The 16,796-nt window shown below is 43.0% G+C and overlaps 1 protein-coding gene across 1 annotated transcript; it reads right to left on the bottom strand.

Moving 5' to 3' along the window:
- Positions 1–1,045: 1,045 nt before the first annotated feature.
- On the bottom strand, positions 1,046–10,474 carry LOC144805840 (uncharacterized). Its single transcript, XM_078672319.1, has 2 exons — positions 10,355–10,474; positions 1,046–7,157 (listed from the first exon to the last, which is right to left on the bottom strand). The coding sequence occupies exon 2, from the start codon at positions 5,969–5,971 to the stop codon at positions 4,976–4,978; it is 996 nt and encodes a 331-aa protein (XP_078528445.1). The 5' UTR covers positions 5,972–7,157; positions 10,355–10,474; the 3' UTR covers positions 1,046–4,975.
- Between the last annotated feature and the right edge of the window lie 6,322 nt (positions 10,475–16,796).

The following is a 16,796-nucleotide window of genomic DNA, read 5'->3' on the forward strand; positions in this document are numbered from 1 at the left end:
ATTTTACTCATACAAAACCATTGAAATTGCTCCTATATAGTTAGTTGTACTAACTATATTTCGCGCACCCGCAATCCACTGCTGATGATGTCACATATTAGACCATTCATGACATGGTCAGTGACATCACTGATGACATCTCAAATGACATCACTGATGACATCACTGATGACATCATCCACGTGACAATCACATACACCTTTTCATACACTATTACAATTTTGCATCACTCTTTGTAAAATACAGAGTATCATATTTAAATCCATTGTCACAGCAATACAAGTATCTAAAAATCCACTCAGTGATTCATAGATGTATACACACATCTAATCACTAACCTATGGATTCACTCATACATGCTGTCAATGAACAATAGAACACTATCAAAAATACTTATACATCTATATCGACATTAAACAACAGCACGCATCCTATTCACATATGAAGTCATCCTACTCACTTATGCAAACAATGGATCATACTTACATATTTACTTAGCAAAACACTTATACAAACACCACTTCTTCTATTCATTTAGATAGCAAGTCATACTTAGTGAAATATAAAATCATTATTACAAGTATACAGTTATCCATACAGTCACTCACACAATCATTTTGTCTTATGTATACTTATTTATATACAACAACTGACACATACACTGCCTTTTATTTTTCTAGTTTGTTGGACCTGTACCTTTGAGAAATATATTTGCTCATCACCACACCCATAAAGAGATTCCCTCACCCAAACTGTTAGAACATGTAGTTTTAACTACATATATCTACTGAATCAACTATTCACACATCTTTGGACAGTCACACACCCCCCACCGAACCACACACACTTTCACACTCCCATACAAATACTCAGTTAACTAATCAATAACTAATATAGACTTTCACATAGCTAGTAACCAACTGTAGAATCAGTTTACACAACAACTGACAAAGTTGTGGTAAATAAATAAATTACCGGTACTATTTTTCTATGCATTAAATGATTATAAGAATAGCTCAATAAATGAGAGGCAGAGTCCGTGGTATCTGAGTCATACGGGCTTTAATTAAGTGGCTCGAGCCAATGGACATCGTGTTCCATCACCTACTAAGGTTCAGGAAGGGACATTCAACATTTCATTAACATCATACAATATATATAGTAGAACTGTACAGTTGCATTGAATACAATAGGCGTAACAAGTGAAAAAGAAAGATAAGAACATATGGGCGTAAAAGAAGGCGTGCACAGGGCGTGCACGGAGGTGTGTGATGTAGACGTCACAGAAGTGTCATAGGTGGGTGGACACATGGAGGGGGTTTCATGGGCAGCTGGAACCTTTAACCTACTGGTGCGCGCAAAAACGAGTCATGACGTGTAACTGGGGAGGGCTGGGGGGCGCTGACTTCTAGCACTAGTAGAGGAGACTGAAGTCTGGGATGTCAGAACGACCTGTACCTATAGCGTATCTGATATCTTGTGTTTGGAGTACATGTTGCTTGATTCTAAAAGTCATCAGGGCAAAAGCTACTTGTCACTAAAGGCTAGTGCATGCATATATTTCTTTATGTATTGCGTGGGCTATGGATACTTCTATGGATACTAATTCAGTAAATCACTTGCATGGAGACAGAAAGACTAGACTGTAGATGGATATGTTTATCCTGTTCGTTAGCTAGGAATGTGAATCCGGGGAGCTGAACAGATAACTGTAGGCATAATATATTCTTGGCAGGCAGGCCAGGCCGAGCCGGGCACCGCATTGTCTTGGCAGGAAGTAAGGGAAGGGTCAGGGATGCGGGCGGGGCTGCATCTCTCGGAGTGTTTCAGGAGGCTTGAGGCCTGGATCTTGTGTCCGGGCCCTGTGGGGCCTTAGAAACGGGTGCATCTCTATGATTTAACGTGCACCATGTAAAGACGTTGGCAACATAGGCCTAAAAGCCTAATTCACGTTGCTTTCACGGAGGACTAGATAACTGACATACTAACGTTGGACGCAACTGCAAATGCGTCTTTATTATCGGCCATGGAGGGAACATGCATAGAAATCATGCATATATATATTACATGTTGGGGAACACGTAGGGACACATAGCAGGGCAAAATTCAATTTTCCTCAAAGTGATACAGATATTCACACAGTTTAGTCACTATCCACTATATTTAGTGAGACATTATAAATTGGTCAAGTAAACAGTCAATTACACTGCTACTAAATCCTCCATCCAAATATTTATTTATATATATCCACTCATTCTTCAATGCAAATTGCTATATATATAATGCATATTTAAATAACGAAGCAAACCACATTCACTGGATGATGTCATCAGTGATGTCATTTGAGATGTCATCAGTGATGTCACTGACCATGTCATGAATGATCTAATATGTGACATCATCAGCAGTGGATTGCGGGTGCGCGAAATATAGTTAGTACAACTAACTATTTAGGAGCAATTTCAATGGTTTTGTATGATTAAAATGTCCAGCTAACTATAACACCACTAAAACTTATAGTTTTTTGAGTGAATTTCAAAGGTTTTGTAAAAGCTAATTCCTAACTATATAACTCCTGAAACCTATGGTTTTTTCAGTGAATATATATATATATATATATATATATATATATACATACACATACATACACACACACACAGTCCTGGGGGATGAGGTCCCCAGGGGCGAACAAGGCTCAGGGAGACAGGCCATGCAGACCTACTCCCCTTTCAAATACAAGGGGTCCTGGGGGATGGGGTCCCCAAGGCCTACTGAGGCACAAACAGGGGTCCCCCTCCCCTTAAAGAAACACAGCCCTGGGTGTTGGGGTCTCCAGGGCCTTAATTGATTGATTGATTTGAAAAGCACAAAAATGCCCAGGGGCATCTAGGCGCTAAGTTGATGTAGAAAACCAGAACTGCGGATGATGTAAGGCTCTAACTTGGAGGTAAAAAGCCAGGTTTTTACAGCTTTCCTGAATGATAGTAGCGAGGGGCTATTTTTTATTGTAATAGGAAGAAGGTTCTAGGTCTTGGCAGTCTGCAACAGGAAGCTCCCCCCCCCCCAACTGACCTGCTTGAATTTAGGGACCTGAATCAATGTTGCCTGACCAGATCTCATGCTCCTGGCCGGCTCATACCGTTTCAGATGAGATTTAAAAAGTGTGGTCCTAATAGGCTAGGCAAACTGAGTTAAACCTTATCCTTTTCTCCATTGGTAGCCAGTGGAGGGCTCTTAGTCTGTGGGCAACCGGCTCAGATCTGGGGATGTCCAGCACCAACCTAGCTGCTTCGTTCTGTAGACGCTAGAGTTTTGTCACATGTTTGTATCCCAGCATACAATGCATTGCTGTAATCCAACCTGGACAAGGCCAGTGCCGTTACTAGTGTTTTGCATGATTCGTGGGGAATGAAAGGTAGTAATCTTCTTAAGGCTCAGGGAGAGGCCCCATGGCCCCGCTCCCCTTCTGTTCTACATTTTTGCCACAGGCTTGGTCTCGACAGGGCCTAGATTAGTTCGGGGAGGGGGCCCCATGGCCCCTTTCTCCTTTAAAAAAAAATGCCCTGGGTGATGGAGTCTTATGAGGCTCGGGGAGATTGGCCACATGGGGGGGGGGCGGGGTTGGCTTTACATATGGTAATAAAATATTACTGTAAGTTATTTTAAAAACAACTAGAAATTCACTGGAAAGGTCAAAGGTTATCTGAAATCTGGCACAGACAATCTTAATGTATGCCTTTCTGCAAGTACATCATTTTAAAACATATTACTAGTTGTACGACACTCTGGGGAAAATACCTAAATGGGGTGGAACCAGAAACGAGCACTGTCCCTGATGCCATTCATACAGCGCACATTTGATACACTGGTTGCAACCTGCCCAGCCCTAGGTGGCCTAATTGGGGACATTACTGAGTTCCTGGAGGGACGACTGGGACTAAGTATAGTACAGAGCCCGTAACTTATATTACTGGGAATTAGTAATGAATCAATCCCTAGCCAAGAACAGGCATCTGTGTTTATTGTAATGACGGATTTTCGGCTAAGCTTGGCTACGGCATGGCAAGACCTCTCTGCACCTTCGGTCCAACAATGGCTCGGTCGAATAATGGCTATTTATCATACGCAAGTGGCAGTATATGCAAAAAAAAGCGAGGGGGCTAGGAGGAAAGGGTCAAAGGTGTGGGCACCTCTGACAGGTGGGTGGCTACACTTGAAGAGGGATAGTAGAGCATCTTTCCATTCTCTATAAGATGTGGGAATGGGAATCAGTTGGGTACATTTTTCCGCAGGTGTCTTCTACGTGGGAAAGATAGGAATATATGTATAAATGTTTGATCAGTGTATAAGACGTGACATGAATTAATCTTAAGAACGGACTGTCTACTTGGAGAGGTACGTTAAAACGTAAGCTATAAAATGTGCAATAAAGATATGTTTAAAAGAAAAAAAGGAAAACATCAAGTCATTCTGAAAGCTGTTGCAAAGGTAACCCATGAACCTGAGAAGAGGGTCTGTGAACTGTGCTTGGTAGAACCAAAAACCTACTTGAGGAATTATCAGCCTCAGCTTTTTGAGATTGGAAGTAAACCAGTTTTGCTCTTAGTATAAGTGGTTTACAACCACTGCAATGGATATGACAAGTGCTTCTGGCAAAGGGTATATTTTTAAGGTTTTTCACTCAGTGTGGGCTCTCTCATGTCGAAAGGCATCCATTCTACAACTCAAGTGTTTCTGACAGTCAGAACAGTTACAGGGATTTGGCACAGGACGCGTTCTTTCATTTTAATTGAAATTAATTTTATGAATAAAGCTTTTCTGGCATTCAGAACACTAATAAACACTTTTCCTTTATAACATGGATCTTCCAACTGAATCTTTGCATACCTTCATAACACTCATACATTTATTTTAGCTAGTATTGGCTTTTACATGTGGAGTGAGAATTATTGTATAACTAAAGCTTCTCTGGAATTCAAAGAACTGAAGAGGTTCTTCCCCCATTGTGTGTTCTCTCATGAACAGTAAGGTGACGTTTCACACCGAAGCTTTTCTGGCATTCAAGGCACTGATAAGGTTTTTCCCCAGTGTGAGTTCTCTGATGTATAATAAGACTGGTTTTATAACTGAAAGTTTTTAGGCATTCAGAGCACTGATAAGGTTTTTGCCCAGTATGAGTTTGTTCATGGTGAGTGAGACTAGCTCTTTCCCTAAAGTTTTTGTGACATTCAGAGCACTGATATGGTTTCTCCCCAGTGTGAGTTCTCTCATGTAAAGTTAGACTGAGTTTATAACTGAAGCTTTCCCGGCATTCAGAGCAGTGATATGGTTTTTCTCCAGTGTGGGTTCTCTCATGTTGAGTGAGAAGGTATTTACGACTAAAGTTTTTTGGGCATTCAGAGCACTGATGGGATTTCTGCCCAGTATGGGTTAACTCATGCCGGGTGAGAACTTTTTTTCGACTGAAGGTTTTCTGGCATTCAGAGCACTTATGAGATTTTTGCCCAGTATGTGTTCTCTCATGTTGAGTGAGATCTGTTTTACATTGGTAACTATTTGGGCATTCAGAGCACTGATAGGGTTTCTGTCCAGTGTGAGATCTCTCATGGCGACTGAGATTGGTTTTTTGAGTGAACCTTTTGTGACATTCAGGGCACTGATAAGGTTTCTCTCCAGTGTGCGTTCTCTCATGTTCAGTAAGTCTGAATTTACACGGGAAACTTTTGTGGCATTCAGAGCACTTATGAGGTTTTTCCCCAGTGTGAGTTCTCACATGTCGAGTCAGATGGTGTTTGCGAGTGAAGCGTTTCTGGCATTCAGAGCACGGATGACGTTTTTCCCCAGTGTGAATTTTCTCATGCTGACTGAGACTGGATCGACAACTAAAGCTCTTCTCACATTCAGAGTATGTATGAGACTTCTTTTCGGTGCTAATATCTCCAAGTTCGGTTTTATCTTGTATACATTCCATTATCCGGTAAGATTTCTTTCTGAAGTTAATATCTCCAAGTTGAGATTTTTCTAGCAGACACACCAGAAGACAAGACTAAATCTTATTCAGCATGTGTTTAGCATCACCCACTCAAATGTGGTGCACTTGTTCAACTTAACACTTGGACACTTATTTGGCCAAAGATCACTTCTCTGTGGAGTTCACAGTTCATAACCTCTGTAGGCAACCTAATTCACCCTACAACCTTAATATCAGCAGCCCCTGGTACTTATGGGGAAGCCTCTCATGGGATTATTGCATCTTTATTACATCTATGTGGATTCTCTCACCCTTTTCTGATACATATTTGTTTATGAGTTAATGAAGCACTGATTAGGTCTTTGGTTGGTGTTCAGTATTTCAAAACTAGGTACATATTCACATAATGTATTGGCATGAACATTCAGAATACTTTTATGTATCGGTAGCAGCACATTGTTTCTTGTCACCCTTCTTACATATGTCTCCTATGTCTGTATATAAGACTACAATGAGGATGTTAAGGATTTTGCAGGTCTTGCCCGGTAAAAAGTACCTGAGGTCACATCTAATGGGCAAGGATGATAGTGGACATGTGGACCCGGACTACAAGCAATAGGTCATTGGTCACACAGGTGCTTTTATTTTCCCTCATTCTCCTTCCTTTGGTCCCACATCGCTAGTTCGTAACTAGCAGATATCTTAGTCCTAACCTGACCACCTGGTCTTTTAAGCAGCTTCATTAACACTGTATAATTGATGAACAGATATTTGTTTTTGATTTAAAGACTATTCACTGGATATGGTGCTCAAGTGTTCCATTTTGCTGAGGTCTGTTAAAAACTCTTCAAGTCCCCCTAGTTCTGTCTGTATGATCTTCTCTTGGATCGGATAGAGCTTTAGACTGATGCTTGTCCTCTCTGGTTGAGACAGATGGTCTTCCTGCCCTGGGTTAACATCTCCAGGGTATTCTTCATATACCATTAGAGCAGCAGGAAATCTATTTATAGAAACTGATTTCACATTCTTTATTTTACTCTAATCCAAGTTCCTCACCACATCTTTTTCATAGATACTTTCCTCTTGTTGGAGCTCTGAAGCAACTTTATTTCTTTACCATCAGTCCTTTAATAGTTTTCAATTATACTGATCACCATTTTGTCTTCTACGCCCAGTCTTCAATAACCTGTGGATTTAAAACCAGAGATTGTTAAATAATGCAAACTGGAACAAAGGAATAACATTTATTAGCTAATCCAGAGTCTGAGTTCATTTTGGGCGAGGGATGAGAGGGCTCTAGGCATTCTCGAGATAGAAAGCTTGGGAACACTGGAACACTAGATTGAGGAGGTCTAAAGATGGAAATTCTGATTAACAGTTTTGTGCACATCAGTAATAATCAGTTAGCTATTCAAGTGTCTGATCAAAACTTCCTCCCACTCACTGTGCGGTATACCTCTTCGCACAACTCACCAAACCAGACAAGCAATATCTCAAAGAACAAGCACTCACACCCTCAAAAGAGTCTCCCCTTCCCAGCACCACAAACAATAGAAAAGATAAGACAAGAATTTGGGAATATCATTGCCAACCTTAAGCTGGCAGTTGACTTACTACGGCTCAGGAAACTAGGAGACCGCATAGAACTCCAACCCCCTACAAACACGTAGTAACAAGCACACCTAGATGGATCTCTATGCCTTTGCCAAAAAACTATACGCCTTAACAGGACAACAAACCAAATGTTAAAGGTGGACATTGATGACCTTTGCCAATCTTACATACCATACCCTCACCACACAGAAACAACTTATAAAATATACACAATAGCTATAAATACGTCTTTGGAGCAATGAATCATCATAGCTTCTACTATAAACCTCTCAAAAGTAAGACAGATCACATTCAACCCAGGTAATCAAGACAGAAAAAGAGAGCCTAAAAAGACACTGAAAAGCTTACCGCACAACAGCAATCAGCAGCTAAATATGCCAAAGACATAGCCGGCCCCATCCTGTCACATAATCTAGACCAGGGGTGTGGAATTTAATAAAATATCTACATTTCCAAGGGGCAGGATGCTCCAGAAATCTACTTGTCCCTTTAGTGCCATGTAGTGTGGCGACAAATTATGGCCGCAAACTCCTTATATAGGAGCTCTGATATAGCCTCTCTGATTATGCCAGGGGCTCATACCATAGTAGTGTTTGAATATTTGCGGTCCGCTTATGTTGCCACGTTTCCGCAGATCTACATACTGGGGCTGAAGGTAGTAGTAAGCCATAGTTCTAGGATTAGAATGACATTTTGAGCCCGTGCAAACCTACTAACTTACATACTTTAAGGGTTTTCAACAACTCTTCTCTGATCTTTTCCCATACTGAGAAATGTTGGAAATTTACTCATACTGAGAAATGTTGGAAATTTACTCCTTACTATGACAGCCGTAAACCTTCTTCCAGAGTTGGGAAAAAGAGTGGTTGGAGGGAAAGTTAACTTGCAAACACTCAGATGTTCACATGAGCAAAGATGCACATGCATATTTGCTCATGCCAAAATGCAATTCATAAATATTTTTTAGGAGTACTATTTTTTGTCCTACATCTGTAAATTCTTGAGAATTCACGAAAGCGGTATAGCTGCACTTAATGCAAGGACATATACCCTGGGTGCACTTTTTAGACTTTCTTTATTAATTGGTTCTCTAATTTAGTCTGGCGTTGACCATGACGTATTGCGTTTATTAAAATGTTGTCTCTCTCTCTGTATCAGCTGGCTTTACTGTGAGTGACAGCATTCTGCTTTCACAAGGAGCATATGGACACACAGTAGTTTTGCTCAATGCCAGTAACTACTGTGCAGAATATGCTATTTGAGACCAAAAACACATGTTGCTTTTGCCAATGTTTGTTTAATGGTAAGGGCCTGGCAATTCTCTCACCAATAAGGTTTTACAAAAACCATGCCAAAACAATTCGCACATTGATAAAACTAAAAAGCTGACCACCAATTTCAGACCTACTGGCTTTGCCGATGCTCGTTTATTTTTGTTTCCCATAATCTTACGGAAACTGGTTACACTAATTTTCCATAATGAATAGTATTGGGAAATACTAATGTGCATCAACACGTTACGGAATGATGCTGCAGCTGCAAAGAAATGGTATGTGAAATGTTATAGTGGTTTAGCGATTTTTTTAAAGCAATTTTTTTTTGCTTTCATTCATTTATGAACATTTTATTTTGAAAACAGAATCATCAATCTTGCTTTCGATTTTCTGCAAATATTTACATCAAATAAGAGCATTCTGGGAACATTACACATAGCCTCATATTGCCAAACTTTGAAAACGTGTGTAGATGTTTCTGTAGTGGAACCACGGTCAGTAGTGCAGTCGGAGCTTACAACATTTACTCTCAACCTAATAATAAATGCTTTCAATTAATAAACCATAAATACAAGCTTGAACAGCATTAATATATGGACAAAAATATTACCTTAACTGCAGACCGTACCCTTCCCTGATCTATAATGTGGTACTGCAAACTGGCAGCCAACGGGTTTGTGCTGCAGGGAGTTGGGCCTACTTGTCCCAAGGACAAAACACAAATGAAAACGTGTTGCCCTTGGCCTCAAACAATATGCCCTGGGCGTCGGCCTATAGGAATTCCACATCCCTGCTAGACACAACAATCCTACCAGTGACCCGATTAAATAACGCTTCCACACCACTATTAGATAACTTAGTTCCACCTAACTACAACATCATTAGACTGGACCACACAGTAAAACCAAGTTGGGGGCGTGCGGGTTGCATGCATTCACAGATCAGCCTTACAAATCAAACGATTCCAAATGGAGAAGATATCCTCCTGTGAGTTGAAGTCCTCCGGGGTTAGGGGGATTTATTCCCTGACCAAATTACACATTATCTACCACCCTCCTGGAGACAACCAGGCCCTCATGAGCAATTAACAATCACAGTACAGACCTTAAGTCACCCGAAAACAATCTTTCTAGGTGACTTCAACCTAAATTGAGGACTCACATGTGACTGCACTAAATCTTTTTTCAAAGACCATAATCTGGTGCAATCAGGGGAGAGAAGTTGGCCTACTGCTAGGGCGGTCGACCTTGAATCTGGGGAACTGGGTTCGAGTCTTGGCCATGCAGCTGAACATACTGTGATTCTAGGCAAATCACTTAATCTCCCGGTCCCTAATAAAAATGAAAAATAAAAAAATGGGTCCTCATGTAATGCAACTGGTGCTATGTAAAGCGCTCTGATACCCGATCTGGGTAAAGTTCGCGACATATAAAACTCTGTAAAAAAACAAACAAACATGCACAGGTCGAACACATGGCAAAGGAACATCACTAACCTTTATCTCCACAGCAGAAGCACTATGCATAACGGCATGCGATTGGTCAGATCATCCCAGCATCTCATTCCACATCTCAGCTCCTGAAGCAAAGGCAACGAGATAAGAGGTTAGACCTAGACGGTGGGCCAGGGATACTAGAAATAAGAATAGAGATGATCTGTATGATCTATGCCAAAGAAAACTTCAACCCCAGGGAAGCATTTCCGATGTTCAAAAACTCATGGAACACTACAACAGAACTATGAATGACAAAATGGAGACGGTAGCCCCCACCTCCCCAACAACAAAAAAGGACCAAAAACAAATTAACACAACCGTGGTAGAACGGTCACCAAAATGAAGAAAGAAGCAGACTCCGATTTGCAGAGAGACGATGGAGGCTAGCACCGTCACCATACCTAAAACAGCTCAGAACTCTGAGGAATTCATATAAAAATGTATATTTATTTATGTTTATAGTTTTGTATTACGCGAACATGACCCTAGTGCAGGGGTCTTCAAACTGTGGTGCGCGACCCCCAGGGGGGGCGTGGAGCGACACAAAGGGGGTCGCGCCTTCACAGTCATACTTCTGCCCAGGCCCAAGGGCTTTAGCCCCCCTCCTCCCTCGTCGTGTGTCTCAGCCCAGCTGCTGTAGAACAACTCGAGTTGCTGGGGGCTCGGCTGGGCAGTGTCTGGAGTCATCTCCGGCACACCCAAGTTTTTCACATGTCTTTAAAGACCATTTGCATATTTAACATGACTGTGCAAACTGGTTACAGCTGTCTCTGACACACTGAGCCTCAGACGTGATCTCCCAGTTCCTCTGTCTCTGACACTCTGTGCATCAGACTTTATCTCCCAGCCCCTCACTCTTCCCCAGTCTCTGACGCATGGCAACATATGAAAGATTATGGTACAGTAAATTCTGTCAAAAGAATATTTGCAAGATGTGCATGATTTTGGGGATTCAGTTTGTAAGCAAAACACACAGTAAGACTAAGAACGTGTCAACAAATATTTAACCCCTTGACCGTGGTGAAAATGTTGCCGCGGTGCGGGTGATTTATGGCGTGGGCGTGGTTCGGAGGGCCCCCGGCCGTCCTCCGCACACGCCCACCGTGACGTTGGACGGCCGGCGGCCATCCGACGCACGCAAGTGGTTAAACAGATAAAAAAAATTCCTGTGCCGATCTACGCCCGATCCGTGTTGATGCCTACAGGAAAAACTGACATTAACTAAATGCTGAGCATGAGGAAATCCATGATAAAAAGAACCTTATTTCAAGTTACATATTTATTATTTTCAAAGAAGGTGCTCGAGCAAAAATAAATCATATACCCGGATCACATATTGTGTCTTTTGTAAATATTTTGTCGCATCATGCATTCTTGATATGTCACCGATTTAAATCCTAGAAAGTGTTACCACTGTCTTTTTTCTTTACATTGTAGTACTTGTTAATATCTGGATACCATTTTTGTGTCATGTTGGCCTTGTAGCCCTCCAAAGGCTATTTAAAGTTTGTAGATTTATACAGCGAGGCTTATTACCCGCGAGGGTGGCCAGTCGCTGTCTAAGGGCACCGGTACATTAAGTGGTTTGCCCACAATCACAGGATGTTGCGCCAACGCCGAAAATCCCCAGCTCCCGAGTCGGCAGCTCTCTCCGCTGCACCACAACCTCTTCCTGCTGTGAAATACCGTGGTATTTGGATACAAAGAGACGCCATGCAGTGCCCTTCCTGGTCGCCAGCTTCAATCCTGGCGGCCCCACTTGATTGAAATTTAAGATTGCAGTGATACTTGTAAACAAGGGGGATTGAAAGAAGCACTACAAATTATTCACCGTGCCTTATAGCAAACAATTTCTTTTTGTCATGATTTACCCCTTGCTAATATAGACACGTGCTCTAAGCATCAATCGCCTAAATCAATGGAGCTATCCTGCCACAGTCTTGACCCTAGGCCAGGTGCCTTCACCTACCAGGCTATCTTACTGCAATCTGATTGTATACATCACATAAGCGCCAAGTACTATTTTTTAATTTTATTTTTTTAATCTTTTTATTTAAATGAAAACAAATACACACTTAAACAACGACCGGAGTGCATAGGGTAACCACAGTTGCAATATATCGACACAGACTTCTATACATTACAATATGATTTAAGGAGAATGAAACAGGCCTAAGAGTCCTCCGAGTCCACACTGACTGGGTCTAATTCCGGAGGTTCACAAATGTTGCCTCGGTAAGCATTCCAAGCTCCCCATATCCTGACCCATTTGTGGGGCCGCCCTCCGGAGACATACACAGACTTCTCACGAAACATACACCAGTCAACATCTTCCATCCATTTTCCAACCCTGGGCGCCCGTGTTGCACCCCAGAGCTGTGCGATGTTACGTTTGGCGACTGCACAAGCGAGAGCCACCCAAACCTTACCATGGCTCGGCAGGTCCGTGGGCTCCCACACATTCAACAGACATCTCCTCGCCTCCGAGTCTACCCTCAGCTCCCACACTTCACTCATTTTGGAATGTATTCACTTCCAGAAAGCACGGACCCTCTCACACTCCCACAAAATATGCATGAACGACCCCGGCAACCCACACCCCCGCAGGCAATCAGCTGACCCAGCCAATACCATACTCTGCAGTCCCAGGCCCGTGATGTAAGATCGATGCAAAATTCTAAGTTGAACCAAACGGAGCCTCATGGGGACTGCCACTTCCTTGGGGGATGCTACCGCCTCCCTCCAGTCCTCATCGTCCAGAACAAGGCTGTCAGCGACCCATTGGTCGCGTAGGCGCACGAAGGGGTCCTCTGAGTGATTGATCAATTTGCAATATGTAAGAGAGATCGCCTTGGTGGGCAGAAGGCCATCAAGAATGCGATCCTCCAGAGGGGATGCCACCGGTAGCACCTCGTCGCCAGAAATAGCTGCATTCAAGGCGTGGCGGATCTGGAGGTAATGGAACCGCTCGGCGTCATTCAATCGATACTTGGCCTGCAACTCCTCGAATGTCAGAACCCTATCTTTGCCCCACATGTCACGAATCTGCGATATTCCGATCAAGCCCCAGCGATCGAAGCCTTTCGATTTCCAAAGCATCCCTAACCTCTCAGAACTCCACAATGGCGTAGACAATGTCAAACGCCCAGCCCATCTAAGAGCACTATTGGCCTCATGCCACACTCTCGTGGAGCACAAAGTGGGCCCCTTCAATGAAAACCGGCCACGCTTCGCGTACAACACACAGGTGTACTCTCCCCCCGGCACCTGACCACGGTCCATCACATAGCCCGGGTCAGCCGGGGATCCATAAATTACGTGGTTGATAGGAGCCAACTGAGACGCCCAGTAATATCTCCGGATGTTTGGCAAACCGATCCCACAGCGCCAAGTACTATTATTAGTGATCCTAACACCTTTCTCTGTTTGCAAACATCTGATATGCACCATACGCACATTTCTTGCAGCTCTCAAGTGTGGTGGGCTTTGCTCCTGCTCAGCACCAATAGAAATTTAAAGTGGCATTACACATGTCCATAGCGGACTCACATTCGTGTCAAACTTTATCACTGAAAGGAAGATTTCTGTCGGCACAATGTGCTCAAGAACCCTTAAGGAATTCCAGATTGGCACTGGCATCACTGTGGACATTCTACTTGTTTAATTTCATGCCACTTGTGCATATTTTCCACGAGTATTCGTTTCTGTAGTTACTTTTCGAGCAACATCTGTCTTAATTCCGCACTGAGTTGCCACTCACCTCCTTGTGTCTGGGTGCATTCACTCTTTGGGTGGCTGTTCGTAACGGGCACATTTGAGATCTCTGTAGTTTAGGCTGAAGGTCGTGCAAGGGCCTTTTCAGTGGGCAATTTAACAATTCATGCGATTTGTTTGGTCCAATACAGAGATACTTAGGTTTATATCAAGTAATGAAATCTATTTACAAAGCGCGATGTTACCCCCAGTGAAAAGATGTCCAGGCGTAAAGCTAATTAAAATTCGGCGGCCTCATCACAGCTGTTCAAATTAACAATGTTTTAAGGAACTCTCTAAAAGAAAGATAATCTATTATCAGTCTCACGGTCAAGGTCTGCCTGTTCCTTACATTTGTATTTTACAATTACAACTGTTGTGTGAGAATGCATTTAATGAAAAGGAATATAAAGTAGGGCTGCCAAAAGAAAAATGCCTGCCTGTTTTGTTTAAAGAGCCTGCAAAGACCTCCTCGACACTAAATAGACTTTTAAATACAAAAGTATGTATGTATTCGTTATGTGACTTTTCTGTCTTTTTTCTCTTTGTCAGTCATGGATCATTGAGGCAGCCCTAGAACACACTTAAAAGTGCTTTCTATTTATATTTGCTGTTCGAAGTATGCACAGATAAGTGCTGAAAATACAGCTTTAGGTGACTGCTTATTTTTGTTCCGACTGGGCCATCAAAATAATCTGCTGGTAACCCTAACCATAGGACTGTAAGTTTGTTGTAGGATCAGCACATTATTTATTTCCTCCACCCTCGATCCCCGATTAATGCCGCAATAGTTTAACTTAGATCTTAAACCCTACGCCGCCGTCAATAACATGCTGAGCTATTTCAAGTGTCTGGAAATGCACCCTGCATTCAGACAACTCGCTCCTCATTCTCTCCCTTCACTTTCACGCTCACCCTGCACTCACACTGATCACCATGCACTCACACCAATCACCCTGCACTCACAGTAATCACCCTGCACTCACAGTAATCACCCTGCACTCACACTGATCACCATGCACTCACACTGATCACCATGCACTCACACTGATCACCATGCACTCACACTGATCACCATGCACTCACACTGATCACCATGCACTCACACTGATCACCATGCACTCACACCATTCACCTGCTCACCCTGCACTCACAGCGAGTACAATGCACCCACACTGATCACCATGCACTCACACCACTCACCCTGCACTCACAGTAGTCACAATGCACTCACACTGATCACCATGTACTCACACCACTCACCCTGCACTCACAGTAATCACAATGCACTCACAGTAATCACAATGCACTCACACCAATCACCATGCACTCACAGCGATCACCATGCACTCACAGCGATCACCATGCACTCACAGCGATCACCATGCACTCACAGCGATCACCATGCACTCACAGCGATCACCATGCGCTCACCCTGCACTCACAGTAATCACCATGCACTCACATTGATCACCATGCACTCACACTGATCACCATGCACTCACACTGATCACCATGCACTCACACTGATCACCATGCACTCACACATTATCACTCTCTCCCTGCACTCAAAGCTATCACAATGCACTAACACTGATCACCATGCACTCACACCATTCACCTGGTCACCCTGCACTCACAGTGATTACTCTGCACTCACAATGCACTTGCGCTGTTCACCCTATACCTCACTCTGCAGTCACACAGGCACACTACTCATCCTTCACTCATGTGACACTTCACTCCCCTTTCACCCACACAGTGTGCAGAGGGTTAATGTGCCTGCTACAAAGAACGTGTACCATGCAGATCACAGAACTGAGTGCGAGTAAACTATGAGTAGAGCTATAAAAAAATGAAATGTTTGTCAGAAAGGTGCTATAGAGAGATGAGGTGCATTGTTCTTTAGTGGCAGTGAAGCAATTCATGGAGAAGGAGGAAACTGGGGTGGGGCACCAAAAAAGACTGTTGCACCGTGTGAGACCAGTGTTAGGACCAGCCCTGGCTGGGAGTGTTAGTCCCCTCCAAATTTCTGGTCTAGTGACTTCCCTGCTTCTGGCTATTATTATTATTTACATTTGTAGTGCGCTACTGTTACCAAAAGATGTCCTGGAGCTAATAACCATCTGCTGCCTGTAGGCAAATGAGAAACACACAGAAGGAGAACCAGCCAAATGGGGTAACCCACAGAGCATAGAGAAAGGTTTTTATATCTTGCTAAAGGACAATAGATTCTTGGTGGAGCAAAGCAAAGGAGGGTGCAAGTTCCATAACTGCGCAGCCTGCACCAAAACAGAGAGACAGACAACTCATGCCTTCTTGAATATGGAACAATAAGCAGAGTGGCACAGGCCGAGAGGAGCATACGGGTCCGACCCGTATGCTTGGTGAGGAGAGATGAGAGAGGACAGCAAGGGAGTGAGAGAATTCGATTGAAGAGGTCAGGGATGAGGAGAAATGTGAATTGCCAAATAGAAGTGTGGACACGCAAGAATTGAGTGTGAGCCAAAGGTGAGGGCTTCTGTTACAACAAAGGGGAGATGTGAAAGTTGAATGGGGGGACTGGAGAGGTCTAAGATACAAATAAACAAATATTTTAATGGAGAGACGAGGTGAATGAGAAGTGCTGAGGGGCACGGGAGGTGATAGGAACAGAGAGGCCATGAAATAAATGCGAGAGACTGTTAGA

The sequence above is a fragment of the Lissotriton helveticus genome (assembly GCF_964261635.1).
Source record: "Lissotriton helveticus chromosome 1_1 unlocalized genomic scaffold, aLisHel1.1 SUPER_1_unloc_29, whole genome shotgun sequence".
Taxonomy (NCBI): Eukaryota; Metazoa; Chordata; class Amphibia; order Caudata; family Salamandridae; genus Lissotriton; species Lissotriton helveticus.

Excerpts from the sequence above, each read along its gene's own strand:
- LOC144805840 (XM_078672319.1), bottom strand. The coding sequence starts at position 5,971 with ATGGAATGTATACAAGATAAAACCGAACTTGGAGATATTAGCACCGAA.